Raw genomic sequence first — 21,927 nt, 5'->3', positions numbered from 1 at the left:
CAGGTCTCACATTATACCACTAGACTGTAAGCTCCTGATTGTAAATTCTCACATTATACCACTAGATTGTAAGCTCCTGAGGCCAGATCTCACATTATACCACTAGACTGTAAGCTCCTGAGGGCAGGTCTCACATTATACCACTAGATTGTAAGCTCCTGAGGGCAGGTCTCACATTATACCACTAGACGGTAAGCTCCTGATTGTAAAGTATCACATTATACCACTAGATTGTAAGCTCCTCATTGTAAATTCTCACATTATACCACTAGATTGTAAGCTCCTGAGGGCAGATCTCACATTATACCAGTAGACTGTAAGCTCCTGGGGTAGGTCTCACATTATATCACTAGACTGTAAGCTCCTGAGGGCAGGTCTCACATTATACCACTAGACTGTAAGCTCCTGAGGGCAGGTCTCACATTATACCACTAGATTGTAAGCTCCTGAGGGCAGGTCTCACATTATACCACTAGACTGTAAGCTCCTGAGGGCAGGTCTCACATTATACCACTAGATTGTAAGCTCCTGAGGGCAGGTCTCACATTTTACCACTAGACTGTAAGCTCCTGAGGGTAAAGTCTCACATTATACCACTAGACTGTAAGCTCCTGAGGGCAGGTCTCACTTTATACCACTAGACCCTGAGGGTAAAGTCTCACATTATACCACTAGATTGTAAGCTCCTTAAGGCAGGTCTCACATTATACCACTAGACTGTAAGCTCCTGAGGGTAAAGTCTCACATTATACCACTAGATTGCAAGCTCCTGGGGCAGGTCTCACATTATACCACTAGACTGTAAGCTCCTGGGGCAGGTCTCACATTATACCACTAGACTGTAAGCTCCTGAGGGCAGGTCTCACATTATACTACTAGATTGTAAGCTCCTGAGGGCAGATCTCACATTATACCACTAGATTGTAAGCTCCTGGGGCAGGTCTCACATTATACCACTAGATTGTAAGCTCCTGGGGCAGGTCTCACATTATACCACTAGACTGTAAGCTCCTGAGGGTATAGTCTCACATTATACCACTAAACTGTAAGCTCCTGAGGGCAGGTCTCACATTATACCACTAGATTGTAAGATCCTGAGGGCAGGTCTCACATTATACCACTAGATTGTAAGATCTTGAGGGCAGGTCTCATATTATACCAATAGATTGTAAGCTCCTGAGGGCAGATCTCACATTATACCACTAGATTGTAAGCTCCTGAGGGCAGGTCTCAAATTATACCACTAGATTGTAAGCTCCTGAGGGCAGGGTCTCACATTATACCTCTAAATTGTAAGCTCCTGAGGGTAAGGTCTCACATTATACCACTAGATTGTAAGATCTCACATTATACCACTAAATTGTAAGCTCCTCATTGTAAAGTCTCACCTTATACCACTAGATTGTAAGCTCCTGAGGGCAGATCTCACATTATGCCACTAGACTGTAAGCTCCTGAGGGCAGATCTCACATTATAACACTAGATTGTAAGCTCCAAAGGGCAAATCTCACATTATACCACTAGACTGTAAGCTCCTGAGGGCAGATCTCACATTATACTACTAGATTGTAAGCTCCTGAGGGTAAAGTCTCACATTATACCACTAGACTGTAAGCTCCTGATTGTAAAGTCTCACATTATACCACTAGACTGTAAGCTCCTGAGGGCAGGTCTTACATAATACCACTAGATTGTAAGCTCCTGAGGGCAGGTCTCACATTATACCACTAGACTGTAAGCTCCTGATTGTAAAGTCTCACATTATACCACTAAATTTTAAGTTCCTGAGGGCAGGGTCTCACAGTATACCACTAGATTGTAAGCTCCTGAGGGTAAGGTCTCACATTATACCACTAGACTGTAAGCTCCTGGGGCAGGTCTCACATTATACCACTAGAATGTAAGCTCCTGAGGGTAAAGTCTCGCATTATACCACTAGATTGTAAGCTCCTGGGGCAGGTCTCACATTATACTACTAGATTGTAAGCTCCTGAGGGCAGGTCTCACATTATACCACTAGACTGTAAGCTCCTGAGGGTAAAGTCTCACATTATACCACTAGATTGTAAGCTCCTGGGGCAGGTCTCCCATTATACCACTAGACTGTAAGCTCCTGGGGCAGGTCTCATATTATACCACTAGACTGTAAGCTCCTGGGGCAGTTCTCACATTATACCACTAGACTGTAAGCTCCTGAGGGCAGGTCTCACATTATACCACTAGACTGTAAGCTCCTGGGCAGGTCTAACATTATACCACTAGATTGTAAGCTCCTGAGGGCAGGTCTCACATTATACCACTAGATTGTAAGCTCCTGAGGGCAGGTCTCACATTATACCACTAGATTGTAAGCTCCTGAGGGCAGGTCTCACATTATACCACTAAATTGTAAGCTCCTGAGGGCAGGTCTCACACTAGATTGTAAGCTCCTGAGGGTAAAGTCTCAAATTATACCACTAGATTGTAAACTCCTGAGGGCAGGTCTCACATTATACCACTAGATTGTAAACTCCTGAGGGCAGGTCTCACATTATACCACTAGACTGTAAGCTCCTGATTGTAAATTCTCACATTATACCACTAGATTGTAAGCTCCTGAGGCCAGATCTCACATTATACCACTAGACTGTAAGCTCCTGAGGGCAGGTCTCACTTTATACCACTAGATTGTAAGCTCCTGAGGGCAGGTCTCACATTATACCACTAGACGGTAAGCTCCTGATTGTAAAGTATCACATTATACCACTAGATTGTAAGCTCCTCATTGTAAATTCTCACATTATACCACTAGATTGTAAGCTCCTGAGGGCAGGTCTCACATTATACCACTAGATTGTAAGCTCCTGGGGCAGGTCTCCCATTATACCACTAGACTGTAAGCTCCTGAGGGCAGGTCTCACATTATATCACTAGACTGTAAGCTCCTGGGGCAGGTCTCACATTATACCACTAGATTGTAAGCTCCTGGGCAGGTCTCACATTATACCACTAGATTGTAAGCTCCTGAGGGCAGGTCTCACATTATACCACTAGATTGTAAGCTCCTGAGGGCAGGTCTCACTTTATACCACTAGATTGTAAGATCCTGAGGGCAGGTCTCACATTATACCACTAGACGGTAAGCTCCTGATTGTAAAGTATCACATTATACCACTAGATTGTAAGCTCCTCATTGTAAATTCTCACATTATACCACTAGATTGTAAGCTCCTGAGGGCAGGTCTCACATTATACCACTAGATTGTAAGCTCCTGGGGCAGGTCTCCCATTATACCACTAGACTGTAAGCTCCTGAGGGCAGGTCTCACATTATACCACTAGACTGTAAGCTCCTGGGGCAGGTCTCACATTATACCACTAGATTGTAAGCTCCTGGGGCAGGTCTCCCATTATACCACTAGACTGTAAGCTCCTGAGGGCAGGTCTCACATTATACCACTAGACTGTAAGCTCCTGGGGCAGGTCTCACATTATACCACTAGATTGTAAGCTCCTGGGCAGGTCTCACATTATACCACTAGATTGTAAGCTCCTGAGGGCAGGTCTCACATTATACCACTAGATTGTAAGCTCCTGGGGTAGGTCTCACATTATATCACTAGACTGTAAGCTCCTGAGGGCAGGTCTCACATTATACCACTAGACTGTAAGCTCCTGAGGGCAGGTCTCACATTATACCACTAGATTGTAAGCTCCTGAGGGCAGGTCTCACATTATACCACTAGACTGTAAGCTCCTGAGGGCAGGTCTCACATTATACCACTAGATTGTAAGCTCCTGAGGGCAGGTCTCACATTTTACCACTAGACTGTAAGCTCCTGAGGGTAAAGTCTCACATTATACCACTAGACTGTAAGCTCCTGAGGGCAGGTCTCACATTATACCACTAGACCCTGAGGGTAAATTCTCACATTATACCACTAGATTGTAAGCTCCTTAAGGCAGGTCTCACATTATACCACTAGACTGTAAGCTCCTGAGGGTAAAGTCTCACATTATACCACTAGATTGTAAGCTCCTGGGGCAGGTCTCACATTATACCACTAGACTGTAAGCTCCTGGGGCAGGTCTCACATTATACCACTAGACTGTAAGCTCCTGAGGGCAGGTCTCACATTATACTACTAGACTGTAAGCTCCTGAGGGCAGATCTCACATTATACCACTAGATTGTAAGCTCCTGGGGCAGGTCTCACATTATACCACTAGATTGTAAGCTCCTGGGGCAGGTCTCACATTATACCACTAGACTGTAAGCTCCTGAGGGTATAGTCTCACATTATACCACTAAACTGTAAGCTCCTGAGGGCAGGTCTCACATTATACCACTAGATTGTAAGCTCCTGAGGGCAGGTCTCACATTATACCACTAGATTGTAAGATCTTGAGGGCAGGTCTCATATTATACCACTAGATTGTAAGCTCCTGAGGGCAGATCTCACATTATACCACTAGATTGTAAGCTCCTGAGGGCAGGTCTCAAATTATACCACTAGATTGTAAGCTCCTGAGGGCAGGGTCTCACATTATACCTCTAAATTGTAAGCTCCTGGGGCAGGTCTCACATTATACCACTAGAATGTAAGCTCCTGAGGGTAAAGTCTCACATTATACCACTAGACTGTAAGCTCCTGAGGGCAGGTCTTACATAATACCACTAGATTGTAAGCTCCTGAGAGCAGGTCTCACATTATACCACTAGACTGTAAGCTCCTGATTGTAAAGTCTCACATTATACCACTAAATTTTAAGTTCCTGAGGGCAGGGTCTCACAGTATACCACTAGATTGTAAGCTCCTGAGGGTAAGGTCTCACATTATACCACTAGACTGTAAGCTCCTGGGGCAGGTCTCACATTATACCACTAGAATGTAAGCTCCTGAGGGTAAAGTCTCGCATTATACCACTAGATTGTAAGCTCCTGGGGCAGGTCTCACATTATACTACTAGATTGTAAGCTCCTGAGGGCAGGTCTCACATTATACCACTAGACTGTAAGCTCCTGAGGGTAAAGTCTCACCTTATACCACTAGATTGTAAGCTCCTGGGGCAGGTCTCCCATTATACCACTAGACTGTAAGCTCCTGGGGCAGGTCTCATATTATACCACTAGACTGTAAGCTCCTGGGGCAGTTCTCACATTATACCACTAGACTGTAAGCTCCTGAGGGCAGGTCTCACATTATACCACTAGACTGTAAGCTCCTGGGCAGGTCTCACATTATACCACTAGATTGTAAGCTCCTGAGGGCAGGTCTCACATTATACCACTAGATTGTAAGCTCCTGAGGGCAGGTCTCACATTATACCACTAGATTGTAAGCTCCTGAGGGCAGGTCTCACATTATACCACTAAATTGTAAGCTCCTGAGGGCAGGTCTCACACTAGATTGTAAGCTCCTGAGGGTAAAGTCTCAAATTATACCACTAGATTGTAAACTCCTGAGGGCAGGTCTCACATTATACCACTAGATTGTAAACTCCTGAGGGTAAAGTCTCACATTATACCACTAGACTGTAAGCTCCTGAGGGCAAGGTCTCACATTATACCACTAGATTGTAAACTCCTGAGGGCAGGTCTCACATTATACCACTAGACTGTAAGCTCCTGATTGTAAATTCTCACATTATACCACTAGATTGTAAGCTCCTGAGGCCAGATCTCACATTATACCACTAGACTGTAAGCTCCTGAGGGCAGGTCTCACTTTATACCACTAGATTGTAAGCTCCTGAGGGCAGGTCTCACATTATACCACTAGACGGTAAGCTCCTGATTGTAAAGTATCACATTATACCACTAGATTGTAAGCTCCTCATTGTAAATTCTCCCATTATACCACTAGATTGTAAGCTCCTGAGGGCAGGTCTCACATTATACCACTAGATTGTAAGCTCCTGGGGCAGGTCTCCCATTATACCACTAGACTGTAAGCTCCTGGGGCAGGTCTCATATTATACCACTAGACTGTAAGCTCCTGTGGCAGTTCTCACATTATACCACTAGACTGTAAGCTCCTGAGGGCAGGTCTCACATTATACCACTAGACTGTAAGCTCCTGGGGGCAGGTCTCACATTATACCACTAGATTGTAAGCTCCTGAGGGCAGGTCTCACATTATACCACTAGATTGTAAGCTCCTGAGGGCAGGTCTCACATTATACCACTAGATTGTAAGCTCCTGAGGGCAGGTCTCACACTAGATTGTAAGCTCCTGAGGGTAAAGTCTCAAATTATACCACTAGATTGTAAACTCCTGAGGGCAGGTCTCACATTATACCACTAGATTGTAAACTCCTGAGGGTAAAGTCTCACATTATACCACTAGACTGTAAGCTCCTGAGGGCAAGGTCTCACATTATACCACTAGATTGTAAACTCCTGAGGGCAGGTCTCACATTATACCACTAGACTGTAAGCTCCTGATTGTAAATTCTCACATTATACCACTAGATTGTAAGCTCCTGAGGCCAGATCTCACATTATACCACTAGACTGTAAGCTCCTGAGGGCAGGTCTCACTTTATACCACTAGATTGTAAGCTCCTGAGGGCAGGTCTCACATTATACCACTAGACGGTAAGCTCCTGATTGTAAAGTATCACATTATACCACTAGATTGTAAGCTCCTCATTGTAAATTCTCACATTATACCACTAGATTGTAAGCTCCTGAGGGCAGGTCTCACATTATACCACTAGATTGTAAGCTCCTGTGGCAGTTCTCACATTATACCACTAGACTGTAAGCTCCTGAGGGCAGGTCTCACATTATACCACTAGACTGTAAGCTCCTGATTGTAAATTCTCACATTATACCACTAGATTGTAAGCTCCTGAGGCCAGATCTCACATTATACCACTAGACTGTAAGCTCCTGAGGGCAGGTCTCACTTTATACCACTAGATTGTAAGCTCCTGAGGGCAGGTCTCACATTATACCACTAGACGGTAAGCTCCTGATTGTAAAGTATCACATTATACCACTAGATTGTAAGCTCCTCATTGTAAATTCTCACATTATACCACTAGATTGTAAGCTCCTGAGGGCAGGTCTCACATTATACCACTAGATTGTAAGCTCCTGGGGCAGGTCTCCCATTATACCACTAGACTGTAAGCTCCTGGGGCAGGTCTCATATTATACCACTAGACTGTAAGCTCCTGTGGCAGTTCTCACATTATACCACTAGACTGTAAGCTCCTGAGGGCAGGTCTCACATTATACCACTAGACTGTAAGCTCCTGGGGGCAGGTCTCACATTATACCACTAGATTGTAAGCTCCTGAGGGCAGGTCTCACATTATACCACTAGATTGTAAGCTCCTGAGGGCAGGTCTCACATTATACCACTAGATTGTAAGCTCCTGAGGGCAGGTCTCACACTAGATTGTAAGCTCCTGAGGGTAAAGTCTCAAATTATACCACTAGATTGTAAACTCCTGAGGGCAGGTCTCACATTATACCACTAGATTGTAAACTCCTGAGGGTAAAGTCTCACATTATACCACTAGACTGTAAGCTCCTGAGGGCAAGGTCTCACATTATACCACTAGATTGTAAACTCCTGAGGGCAGGTCTCACATTATACCACTAGACTGTAAGCTCCTGATTGTAAATTCTCACATTATACCACTAGATTGTAAGCTCCTGAGGCCAGATCTCACATTATACCACTAGACTGTAAGCTCCTGAGGGCAGGTCTCACTTTATACCACTAGATTGTAAGCTCCTGAGGGCAGGTCTCACATTATACCACTAGACGGTAAGCTCCTGATTGTAAAGTATCACATTATACCCCTAGATTGTAAGCTCCTCATTGTAAATTCTCACATTATACCACTAGATTGTAAGCTCCTGAGGGCAGGTCTCACATTATACCACTAGATTGTAAGCTCCTGAGGGCAGGTCTCACATTATACCACTAGATTGTAAGCTCCTGAGGGCAGGTCTCACATTATACCACTAGATTGTAAGCTCCTGAGGGCAGGTCTCACACTAGATTGTAAGCTCCTGAGGGTAAAGTCTCAAATTATACCACTAGATTGTAAACTCCTGAGGGCAGGTCTCACATTATACCACTAGATTGTAAACTCCTGAGGGTAAAGTCTCACATTATACCACTAGACTGTAAGCTCCTGAGGGCAAGGTCTCACATTATACCACTAGATTGTAAACTCCTGAGGGCAGGTCTCACATTATACCACTAGACTGTAAGCTCCTGATTGTAAATTCTCACATTATACCACTAGATTGTAAGCTCCTGAGGCCAGATCTCACATTATACCACTAGACTGTAAGCTCCTGAGGGCAGGTCTCACATTATACCACTAGATTGTAAGCTCCTGAGGGCAGGTCTCACATTATACCACTAGACGGTAAGCTCCTGATTGTAAAGTATCACATTATACCACTAGATTGTAAGCTCCTCATTGTAAATTCTCACATTATACCACTAGATTGTAAGCTCCTGAGGGCAGATCTCACATTATACCAGTAGACTGTAAGCTCCTGGGGTAGGTCTCACATTATATCACTAGACTGTAAGCTCCTGAGGGTAGGTCTCACATTTTACCACTAGATTGTAAGCTCCTGAGGGCAGGTCTCACATTATACCACTAGATTGTAAGCTCCTGAGGGCAGGTCTCACATTATACCACTAGACTGTAAGCTCCTGAGGGCAGGTCTCATATTATACCACTAGATTGTAAGCTCCTGAGGGCAGGTCTCACATTTTACCACTAGACTGTAAGCTCCTGAGGGTAAAGTCTCACATTATACCACTAGACTGTAAGCTCCTGAGGGCAGGTCTCACATTATACCACTAGACCCTGAGGGTAAAGTCTCACATTATACCACTAGATTGTAAGCTCCTTAAGGCAGGTCTCACATTATACCACTAGACTGTAAGCTCCTGAGGGTAAAGTCTCACATTATACCACTAGATTGCAAGCTCCTGGGGCAGGTCTCACATTATACCACTAGACTGTAAGCTCCTGGGGCAGGTCTCACATTATACCACTAGACTGTAAGCTCCTGAGGGCAGGTCTCACATTATACTACTAGACTGTAAGCTCCTGAGGGCAGATCTCACATTATACCACTAGATTGTAAGCTCCTGGGGCAGGTCTCACATTATACCACTAGATTGTAAGCTCCTGGGGCAGGTCTCACATTATACCACTAGACTGTAAGCTCCTGAGGGTATAGTCTCACATTATACCACTAAACTGTAAGCTCCTGAGGGCAGGTCTCACATTATACCACTAGATTGTAAGCTCCTGAGGGCAGGTCTCACATTATACCACTAGATTGTAAGATCTTGAGGGCAGGTCTCATATTATACCACTAGATTGTAAGCTCCTGAGGGCAGATCTCACATTATACCACTAGATTGTAAGCTCCTGAGGGCAGGTCTCAAATTATACCACTAGATTGTAAGCTCCTGAGGGCAGGGTCTCACATTATACCTCTAAATTGTAAGCTCCTGAGGGTAAGGTCTCACATTATACCACTAGATTGTAAGATCTCACATTATACCACTAAATTGTAAGCTCCTCATTGTAAAGTCTCACATTATACCACTAGATTGTAAGCTCCTGAGGGCAGATCTCACATTATGCCACTAGACTGTAAGCTCCTGAGGGCAGATCTCACATTATAACACTAGATTGTAAGCTCCAAAGGGCAAATCTCACATTATACCACTAGACTGTAAGCTCCTGAGGGCAGATCTCACATTATACTACTAGATTGTAAGCTCCTGAGGGTAAAGTCTCACATTATACCACTAGACTGTAAGCTCCTGATTGTAAAGTCTCACATTATACCACTAGACTGTAAGCTCCTGAGGGCAGGTCTTACATAATACCACTAGATTGTAAGCTCCTGAGAGCAGGTCTCACATTATACCACTAGACTGTAAGCTCCTGATTGTAAAGTCTCACATTATACCACTAAATTTTAAGTTCCTGAGGGCAGGGTCTCACAGTATACCACTAGATTGTAAGCTCCTGAGGGTAAGGTCTCACATTATACCACTAGACTGTAAGCTCCTGGGGCAGGTCTCACATTATACCACTAGAATGTAAGCTCCTGAGGGTAAAGTCTCACATTATACCACTAGATTGTAAGCTCCTGGGGCAGGTCTCACATTATACCACTAGATTGTAAGCTCCTGAGAGCAGGTCTCACATTATACCACTAGACTGTAAGCTCCTGATTGTAAAGTCTCACATTATACCACTAAATTTTAAGTTCCTGAGGGCAGGGTCTCACAGTATACCACTAGATTGTAAGCTCCTGAGGGTAAGGTCTCACATTATACCACTAGACTGTAAGCTCCTGGGGCAGGTCTCACATTATACCACTAGAATGTAAGCTCCTGAGGGTAAAGTCTCACATTATACCACTAGATTGTAAGCTCCTGGGGCAGGTCTCACATTATACTACTAGATTGTAAGCTCCTGAGGGTATAGTCTCACATTATACCACTAAACTGTAAGCTCCTGAGGGCAGGTCTCACATTATACCACTAGATTGTAAGCTCCTGAGGGCAGGTCTCACATTATACCACTAGATTGTAAGATCTTGAGGGCAGGTCTCATATTATACCACTAGATTGTAAGCTCCTGAGGGCAGATCTCACATTATACCACTAGATTGTAAGCTCCTGAGGGCAGGTCTCAAATTATACCACTAGATTGTAAGCTCCTGAGGGCAGGGTCTCACATTATACCTCTAAATTGTAAGCTCCTGAGGGTAAGGTCTCACATTATACCACTAGATTGTAAGATCTCACATTATACCACTAAATTGTAAGCTCCTCATTGTAAAGTCTCACCTTATACCACTAGATTGTAAGCTCCTGAGGGCAGATCTCACATTATGCCACTAGACTGTAAGCTCCTGAGGGCAGATCTCACATTATAACACTAGATTGTAAGCTCCAAAGGGCAAATCTCACATTATACCACTAGACTGTAAGCTCCTGAGGGCAGATCTCACATTATACTACTAGATTGTAAGCTCCTGAGGGTAAAGTCTCACATTATACCACTAGACTGTAAGCTCCTGATTGTAAAGTCTCACATTATACCACTAGACTGTAAGCTCCTGAGGGCAGGTCTTACATAATACCACTAGATTGTAAGCTCCTGAGAGCAGGTCTCACATTATACCACTAGACTGTAAGCTCCTGATTGTAAAGTCTCACATTATACCACTAAATTTTAAGTTCCTGAGGGCAGGGTCTCACAGTATACCACTAGATTGTAAGCTCCTGAGGGTAAGGTCTCACATTATACCACTAGACTGTAAGCTCCTGGGGCAGGTCTCACATTATACCACTAGAATGTAAGCTCCTGAGGGTAAAGTCTCACATTATACCACTAGATTGTAAGCTCCTGGGGCAGGTCTCACATTATACTACTAGATTGTAAGCTCCTGAGGGCAGGTCTCACATTATACCACTAGACTGTAAGCTCCTGAGGGTAAAGTCTCACATTATACCACTAGATTGTAAGCTCCTGGGGCAGGTCTCCCATTATACCACTAGACTGTAAGCTCCTGGGGCAGGTCTCATATTATACCACTAGACTGTAAGCTCCTGGGGCAGTTCTCACATTATACCACTAGACTGTAAGCTCCTGAGGGCAGGTCTCACATTATACCACTAGACTGTAAGCTCCTGGGCAGGTCTCACATTATACCACTAGATTGTAAGCTCCTGAGGGCAGGTCTCACATTATACCACTAGATTGTAAGCTCCTGAGGGCAAGGTCTCACATTATACCACTAGATTGTAAGCTCCTGAGGGCAGGTCTCACATTATACCACTAAATTGTAAGCTCCTGAGGGCAGGTCTCACACTAGATTGTAAGCTCCTGATTGTAAAGTCTCACATTATACCACTAAATTTTAAGTTCCTGAGGGCAGGGTCTCACAGTATACCACTAGATTGTAAGCTCCTGAGGGTAAGGTCTCACATTATACCACTAGACTGTAAGCTCCTGGGGCAGGTCTCACATTATACCACTAGAATGTAAGCTCCTGAGGGTAAAGTCTCACATTATACCACTAGATTGTAAGCTCCTGGGGCAGGTCTCACATTATACTACTAGATTGTAAGCTCCTGAGGGCATAGTCTCACATTATACCACTAAACTGTAAGCTCCTGAGGGCAGGTCTCACATTATACCACTAGATTGTAAGCTCCTGAGGGCAGGTCTCACATTATACCACTAGATTGTAAGATCTTGAGGGCAGGTCTCATATTATACCACTAGATTGTAAGCTCCTGAGGGCAGATCTCACATTATACCACTAGATTGTAAGCTCCTGAGGGCAGGTCTCAAATTATACCACTAGATTGTAAGCTCCTGAGGGCAGGGTCTCACATTATACCTCTAAATTGTAAGCTCCTGAGGGTAAGGTCTCACATTATACCACTAGATTGTAAGATCTCACATTATACCACTAGATTGTAAGCTCCTGAGGGCAGGTCTCACATTATACCACTAAATTGTAAGCTCCTGAGGGCAGGTCTCACACTAGATTGTAAGCTCCTGAGGGTAAAGTCTCAAATTATACCACTAGATTGTAAACTCCTGAGGGCAGGTCTCACATTATACCACTAGATTGTAAACTCCTGAGGGTAAAGTCTCACATTATACCACTAGACTGTAAGCTCCTGAGGGCAAGGTCTCACATTATACCACTAGATTGTAAACTCCTGAGGGCAGGTCTCACATTATACCACTAGACTGTAAGCTCCTGATTGTAAATTCTCACATTATACCACTAGATTGTAAGCTCCTGAGGCCAGATCTCACATTATACCACTAGACTGTAAGCTCCTGAGGGCAGGTCTCACATTATACCACTAGATTGTAAGCTCCTGAGGGCAGGTCTCACATTATACCACTAGACGGTAAGCTCCTGATTGTAAAGTATCACATTATACCACTAGATTGTAAGCTCCTCATTGTAAATTCTCACATTATACCACTAGATTGTAAGCTCCTGAGGGCAGGTCTCATATTATACCACTAGATTGTAAGCTCCTGAGGGCAGGTCTCACATTTTACCACTAGACTGTAAGCTCCTGAGGGTAAAGTCTCACATTATACCACTAGACTGTAAGCTCCTGAGGGCAGGTCTCACATTATACCACTAGACCCTGAGGGTAAAGTCTCACATTATACCACTAGATTGTAAGCTCCTTAAGGCAGGTCTCACATTATACCACTAGACTGTAAGCTCCTGAGGGTAAAGTCTCACATTATACCACTAGATTGCAAGCTCCTGGGGCAGGTCTCACATTATACCACTAGACTGTAAGCTCCTGGGGCAGGTCTCACATTATACCACTAGACTGTAAGCTCCTGAGGGCAGGTCTCACATTATACTACTAGACTGTAAGCTCCTGAGGGCAGATCTCACATTATACCACTAGATTGTAAGCTCCTGGGGCAGGTCTCACATTATACCACTAGATTGTAAGCTCCTGGGGCAGGTCTCACATTATACTACTAGATTGTAAGCTCCTGAGGGCAGGTCTCACATTATACCACTAGACTGTAAGCTCCTGAGGGTAAAGTCTCACATTATACCACTAGATTGTAAGCTCCTGGGGCAGGTCTCCCATTATACCACTAGACTGTAAGCTCCTGGGGCAGGTCTCATATTATACCACTAGACTGTAAGCTCCTGGGGCAGTTCTCACATTATACCACTAGACTGTAAGCTCCTGAGGGCAGGTCTCACATTATACCACTAGACTGTAAGCTCCTGGGCAGGTCTCACATTATACCACTAGATTGTAAGCTCCTGAGGGCAGGTCTCACATTATACCACTAGATTGTAAGCTCCTGAGGGCAAGGTCTCACATTATACCACTAGATTGTAAGCTCTTGAGGGCAGGTCTCACATTATACCACTAAATTGTAAGCTCCTGAGGGCAGGTCTCACACTAGATTGTAAGCTCCTGATTGTAAAGTCTCACATTATACCACTAAATTTTAAGTTCCTGAGGGCAGGGTCTCACAGTATACCACTAGATTGTAAGCTCCTGAGGGTAAGGTCTCACATTATACCACTAGACTGTAAGCTCCTGGGGCAGGTCTCACATTATACCACTAGAATGTAAGCTCCTGAGGGTAAAGTCTCACATTATACCACTAGATTGTAAGCTCCTGGGGCAGGTCTCACATTATACTACTAGATTGTAAGCTCCTGAGGGCATAGTCTCACATTATACCACTAAACTGTAAGCTCCTGAGGGCAGGTCTCACATTATACCACTAGATTGTAAGCTCCTGAGGGCAGGTCTCACATTATACCACTAGATTGTAAGATCTTGAGGGCAGGTCTCATATTATACCACTAGATTGTAAGCTCCTGAGGGCAGATCTCACATTATACCACTAGATTGTAAGCTCCTGAGGGCAGGTCTCAAATTATACCACTAGATTGTAAGCTCCTGAGGGCAGGGTCTCACATTATACCTCTAAATTGTAAGCTCCTGAGGGTAAGGTCTCACATTATACCACTAGATTGTAAGATCTCACATTATACCACTAGATTGTAAGCTCCTGAGGGCAGGTCTCACATTATACCACTAAATTGTAAGCTCCTGAGGGCAGGTCTCACACTAGATTGTAAGCTCCTGAAGGTAAAGTCTCAAATTATACCACTAGATTGTAAACTCCTGAGGGCAGGTCTCACATTATACCACTAGATTGTAAACTCCTGAGGGTAAAGTCTCACATTATACCACTAGACTGTAAGCTCCTGAGGGCAAGGTCTCACATTATACCACTAGATTGTAAACTCCTGAGGGCAGGTCTCACATTATACCACTAGACTGTAAGCTCCTGATTGTAAATTCTCACATTATACCACTAGATTGTAAGCTCCTGAGGCCAGATCTCACATTATACCACTAGACTGTAAGCTCCTGAGGGCAGGTCTCACTTTATACCACTAGATTGTAAGCTCCTGAGGGCAGGTCTCACATTATACCACTAGACGGTAAGCTCCTGATTGTAAAGTATCACATTATACCACTAGATTGTAAGCTCCTCATTGTAAATTCTCACATTATACCACTAGATTGTAAGCTCCTGAGGGCAGGTCTCATATTATACCACTAGATTGTAAGCTCCTGAGGGCAGGTCTCACATTTTACCACTAGACTGTAAGCTCCTGAGGGTAAAGTCTCACATTATACCACTAGACTGTAAGCTCCTGAGGGCAGGTCTCACATTATACCACTAGACCCTGAGGGTAAAGTCTCACATTATACCACTAGATTGTAAGCTCCTTAAGGCAGGTCTCACATTATACCACTAGACTGTAAGCTCCTGAGGGTAAAGTCTCACATTATACCACTAGATTGCAAGCTCCTGGGGCAGGTCTCACATTATACCACTAGACTGTAAGCTCCTGGGGCAGGTCTCACATTATACCACTAGACTGTAAGCTCCTGAGGGCAGGTCTCACATTATACCACTAGACTGTAAGCTCCTGAGGGCAGATCTCACATTATACCACTAGATTGTAAGCTCCTGGGGCAGGTCTCACATTATACCACTAGATTGTAAGCTCCTGGGGCAGGTCTCACATTATACCACTAGACTGTAAGCTCCTGAGGGTATAGTCTCACATTATACCACTAAACTGTAAGCTCCTGAGGGCAGGTCTCACATTATACCACTAGATTGTAAGCTCCTGAGGGCAGGTCTCACATTATACCACTAGATTGTAAGATCTTGAGGGCAGGTCTCATATTATACCACTAGATTGTAAGCTCCTGAGGGCAGATCTCACATTATACCACTAGATTGTAAGCTCCTGAGGGCAGGTCTCAAATTATACCACTAGATTGTAAGCTCCTGAGGGCAGGGTCTCACATTATACCTCTAAATTGTAAGCTCCTGAGGGTAAGGTCTCACATTATACCACTAGATTGTAAGATCTCACATTATACCACTAAATTGTAAGCTCCTCATTGTAAAGTCTCACCTTATACCACTAGATTGTAAGCTCCTGAGGGCAGATCTCACATTATACCACTAGACTGTAAGCTCCTGAGGGCAGATCTCACATTATAACACTAGATTGTAAGCTCCAAAGGGCAAATCTCACATTATACCACTAGACTGTAAGCTCCTGAGGGCAGATCTCACATTATACTACTAGATTGTAAGCTCCTGAGGGTAAAGTCTCACATTATACCACTGGACTGTAAGCTCCTGATTGTAAAGTCTCACATTATACCACTAGACTGTAAGCTCCTGAGGGCAGGTCTTACATAATACCACTAGATTGTAAACTCCTGAGAGCAGGTCTCACATTATACCACTAGACTGTAAGCTCCTGATTGTAAAGTCTCACATTATACCACTAAATTTTAAGTTCCTGAGGGCAGGGTCTCACAGTATACCACTAGATTGTAAGCTCCTGAGGGTAAGGTCTCACATTATACCACTAGACTGTAAGCTCCTGATTGTAAAGTCTCACATTATACCACTAAATTTTAAGTTCCTGAGGGCAGGGTCTTACAGTATACCACTAGATTGTAAGCTCCTGAGGGTAAAGTCTCACATTATACCACTAGACTGTAAGCTCCTGATTGTAGAGTCTCACATTATACCACTAGACTGTAAGCTCCTGAGGGCAGGTCTCACATTATACCACTAGATTGTAAGCTCCTGAGGGCAGGTCTCACATTATACCACTAGACTGTAAGCTCCTGCTTGTAAAGACTCACATTATACCACTAAATTTTAAGTTCCTGAGGGTAAGGTCTCACATTATACCACTAGATTGTAAGCAACTGAGGGTAAGGTCTCACATTATACCACTAGACTGTAAGCTCCTGATTGTAAAGTCTCACATTATACCACTAGACTGTAAGCTCCTGGGCAGGTCTCACATTATACCACTAGATTGTAAACTCCTGAGGCCAGGTCTCACATTATACCACTAGATTGTAAACTCCTGAGGGTAAAGACTCACATTATACCACTAGACTGTAAGCTCCTGAGGGCAAGGTCTCACATTATACCACTAGATTGTAAACTCCTGAGGGCAGGTCTCACATTATACCACTAGACTGTAAGCTCCTGATTGTAAATTCTCACATTATACCACTAGATTGTAAGCTCCTGAGGCCAGATCTCACATTATACCACTAGACTGTAAGCTCCTGAGAGCAGGTCTCACATTATACCACTAGATTGTAAGCTCCTGAGGGCAGATCTCACATTATACCACTAGACGGTAAGCTCCTGATTGTAAAGTATCACATTATACCACTAGATTGTAAGCTCCTCATTGTAAATATTCACAATATACCATTAGATTGTAAGCTCCTGAGGGCAGATCTCACATTATACCACTAGACTGTAAGCTCCTGGGGTAGGTCTCACATTATACCACTAGACTGTAAGCTCCTGAGGGCAGGTCTCACATTATACCACTAGACTGTAAGCTCCTGAGGGCAGGTCTCACATTATACCACTAGACTGTAAGCTCCTGAGGGCAGGTCTCACATTATACCACTAGGTTGTAAGCTCCTGAGGGCAGGTCTCACATTATACCACTAGACTGTAAGCTCCTGAGGGTAAAGTCTCACATTATACCACTAGACTGTAAGCTCCTGAGGGCAGGTTTCACATTATACCACTAGACCCTGAGGGTAAAGTCTCACATTATACCACTAGATTGTAAGCTCCTGAAGGCAGGTCTCACATTATACCACTAGACGGTAAGCTCCTGAGGGTAAAGTCTCACATTATATCACTAGATTGTAAGCTCCTGGGGCAGGTCTCACATTATACCAGTAGACTGTAAGCTCCTGGGGCAGGTCTTACATTATGCCACTAGACCGTAAGTTCCTGAGGGCAGGTCTCACATTATACTACTAGACTGTAAGCTCCTGAGGGCAGATCTCACATTATACCACTAGACTGTAAGCTCCTGAGGGTAAAATCTCACATTATACCACTAGATTGTAGGTTCCTGGGGCAGGTTTCACATTATACCACTAGACTCTAAGCTCCTGGGGCAGGTCTCACATTATACCACTAGACTGTAAACTCCTGAGGGTAAAGTCACACATTATACCACTAAAATGTAAGCTCCTGAGGGCAGGTCTCACATTATACCACTAGATTGTAAGCTCATGAGGGCAGGTCTCACATTATACCACTAGATTGTAAGATCTTGAGGGCAGGTCTCAGATTATACCACTAGATTGTAAGCTCCTGAGGGCAGATCTCACATTATACCACTAGATTGTAAGCTCCTGAGGGCAGGTCTCATATTATACCACTAGATTTTAAGCTCCTAAGGGCAGGGTCTCACATTATACCTCTAAATTGTAAGCTCCTGAGGGTAAGGTCTCACATTATACCACTAGATTGTAAGATCTCACATTATACCACTAAATTGTAAGCTCCTCATTGTAAAGTCTCACCTTATACCACTAGATTGTAAGCTCCTGAGGGCAGATCTCACATTATACCACTAGATTGTAAACTCCTGATTGTAAATTCTCACATTATACCACTAGATTGTAAGATCTCACATTATACCACTAAATTGTAAGCTCCTCATTGTAAAGTCTCACCTTATACCACTAGATTGTAAGCTCCTGAGGGCAGATCTCACATTATACCACTAGACTGTAAGCTCCTGAGGGCAGATCTCACATTATACCACTAGATTGTAAGCTCCAGAGGGCAAATCTCACATTATACCACTAGACTGTAAGCTCCTGAGGGCAGATCTCACATTATACTACTAGATTGTAAGCTCCTGAGGGCAGATCTCACATTATACCACTAGATTGTAAGCTTCTGAGGGTAAAGTCTCACATTATACCACTAGACTGTAAGCTCCTGATTGTAAAGTCTCACATTATACCACTAAATTTTAAGTTCCTGAGGGCAGGGTCTCACAGTATACCACTAGATTGTAAGCTCCTGAGGGTAAGGTCTCACATTATACCACTAGACTGTAAGCTCCTGATTGTAAAGTCTCACATTATACCACTAGACTGTAAGCTCCTGAGGGCAGGTCTCACATTATACCACTAGATTGTAAGCTCCTGAGGGCAGGTCTCACATTATACCACTAGACTGTAAGCTCCTGATTGTAAAGTCTCACATTATACCACTAAATTTTAAGTTCCTGAGGGTAAGGTCTCACATTATACCACTAGATTGTAAGCAACTGAGGGTAAGGTCTCACATTATACCACTAGACTGTAAGCTCCTGATTGTAAAGTCTCACATTATACCACTAGACTGTAAGCTCCTGAGGGCAGGTCTCACATTATACCACTTGATTGTAAGCTCCTGAGGGCAGATCTCATATTATACCACTAGATTGTAAGCTCCTGAGGGTAAAGTCTCACATTATACCACTAGATTGTAAGCTCCTGAGGGCAGGGTCTCACATTATACCACTAGATTGTAAGCTCCTGAGGGCAGGGTCTCACATTATACCACTAGACTGTAAACTCCTGAGGGTAAAGTCTCACATTATACCACTAGATTGTAAGCTCCTGAGGGCAGGTCTCACATTATACCACTAGATTGTAAGCTCCTGAGGGCAGGTCTCACATTATACCACTAGATTGTAAGCTCCTGAGGGCAGGTCTCACATTATACCACTAGACTGTAAGCTCCTGAGGGCAGATCTCACATTATACCACTAGATTGTAATCTCTTGAGGGGAAGTCTCATATTATAACACTAGACTGAAAGCTCCTGATTGTAAAGTCTCACATTATACCACTAAATTGTAAGCTCCTGATGGCAGGTCTCACATTATACCACTAGACTGTAAGCTCCTGAGTGTAAAGTCTCACATTATACCACTAGACTGTAAGCTGCTGAGGGCAGGTCTCGCAAATTATACCACTAGACTGAAAGCTTCTGATTGTAAAGTCTCACATTATACCACTAAATTGTAAGGTCTCACATTATACCACTAAATTGTAAGGTCTCACATTATACCACTAAATTGTAAGCTCCTGAGGGCAGGGTCTCACATTATACCACTAGATTGTAAGCTCCTGAGTGCAGATCTCACATTATACCACTAGACTGTAAGCTCCTGATTGTAAGGTCTCACATTATACCACTAGACTGTAAGCTCCTGAGGGCAGGGTTTCACATTATTCCACTAGACTGTAAGCTCCTGAGGGCAGGGTCTCACATTATACCACTAGACTGTAAGCTCCTGAGGGTAAGGTCTCACATTATACCACTAGACTGTAAGCTCCTGAGGGCAGGTCTCACATTATACCACTAGACTGTAAGCTCCTGATTGTAAGGTCTCACATTATACCACTAGACTGTAAGCTCCTGAGGGCAGGTCTCACATTATACCACTAGACTGTAAGTTCCTGAGGGCAGGGTCTCACATTATACCACTAGACTGTAAGCTCCTGAGGGCAGATCTCACATTATACCACTAGACTGTAAGCTCCTGAGTGCAAGTCTCACATTATACCACTAGACTGTAAGCTCCTGATTGTAAAGTCTCACATTATACCACTAGATTGTAAGCTCCTGATTGTAAAGTCTCCCATTATACCACTAGACTGTAAGCTCCTGATTGTAAAGTTTCACATTATACTACTAGACTGTAAGCTCCTGATTGTAAAGTCTCACATTATACCACTAGGTTGTAAGCTCCTGAGTGCAGGTCTCACATTATACCACTAGACTGTAAGGTCTCACATTATACCTCTAGACTGTAAGCTCCTGGGGCAGGATCAAACATTTTACCTAGCAGTTGTAACATACTTTTAGTTTTTTTTTAAAACATATATATATATATATATATATATATATATATATATATATATATATATATATATATGTATTATCACATAGATAACATATTTATCACACTATAAGCTACTACATCCTCTCTGTGCACAGAGCCGGTGCCACATAATTTCATCCACTGATCCTCACCATTCCTCACTTCCGCTGCTCTTCAGAGTGAAACGTTCCTTGGCGTTCACCTTAAACAGTTTGTCTTCCTGCTTGAGGGTTGGTAGAGGTGTGTTATAGAGGGGGTGTTGGAACAGAGAAGTCAGCTTTGAACCCTGATATCGCTTTAACCTCTTCTCGACCTCCGGGCTATTTGGAGAGTTCTTTGACATGTGACTGGCATCCACTGAAGATACTTGTTTTGACCCGTTGCTCCCACTGAAATCCTGAAGCGCTCTAATAATCGGGGACTTCTTAACCCCATGAAGTTTGTGTCTGGGGTGCTCGTGGGAGGGGCACAGGCAGGAAATGTTAGAGGAGAGGGTGGATATGTCTAGTGCAAAGTGCATCACAAAGGTGAGGAACAGAAGAGACAAAACCATCAACTTAAACCTCCTTTGGATGGACAAATTCAGGCGCCGGATCATTTCCCAACTGCAGTTTTGATCAGTCTGCACTAAATGAATTATGTAACAAAACCTCAGGGACCCAAATTCTATCTGATGTTAAAGCACAAAAAAGTAATTAGTGCCGTCCTGTAGCCTTGCCGGGATAATACAGGTAATTAATAGAATTCTTTACGTAGCTCCATTTGTAGGCAACGAGCAGAGAGATGATGGCTCGTCTGAAGTTGATAAAAAGAGAAAATGGGTAACTAGGAAAAAGTTTATTTTCCTGTGTGCAAATAAAGGGAGGGACCAGGAATGATCAATACAAGGAGACCGGCCAATTCTCCAATTCACTTTTTTGGCAAAATAATTGGGAATAAAGTAACCTGAAAGATTAACACTTGCTACACCAATACCACCTATTTCTGGGTTACAGGCTTAAAGGGACAGAAAACACATTGTCTGCACTATTCCAATAGATTAACACAGTGCTTGACAACTCTATTTAAAAATTAGGAGC

At 43.6% G+C, this 21,927-nt stretch overlaps 1 protein-coding gene across 1 annotated transcript in view; it reads right to left on the bottom strand.

The window, feature by feature from the left end:
* The window catches only part of LOC128666610 (extracellular serine/threonine protein kinase FAM20C), a 217,547-nt gene extending 195,915 nt beyond the window's left edge, over window positions 1–21,632 (bottom strand). Inside the window, exon 1 of the mRNA XM_053721308.1 lies at window positions 21,001–21,632. Within this exon, the coding sequence (XP_053577283.1) occupies window positions 21,001–21,446 (446 nt within the window). The 5' untranslated portion in view covers window positions 21,447–21,632. The remainder of the gene's footprint in view (window positions 1–21,000) is intronic.
* Between the last annotated feature and the right edge of the window lie 295 nt (window positions 21,633–21,927).

Source organism: Bombina bombina, chromosome 7 (assembly GCF_027579735.1).
Source record: "Bombina bombina isolate aBomBom1 chromosome 7, aBomBom1.pri, whole genome shotgun sequence".
In the NCBI taxonomy this organism is placed as follows: Eukaryota; Metazoa; Chordata; class Amphibia; order Anura; family Bombinatoridae; genus Bombina; species Bombina bombina.
The sequence above is the reverse complement of the archived record's forward strand: the minus strand, read 5'-3'. Positions and strand labels throughout refer to the sequence as shown.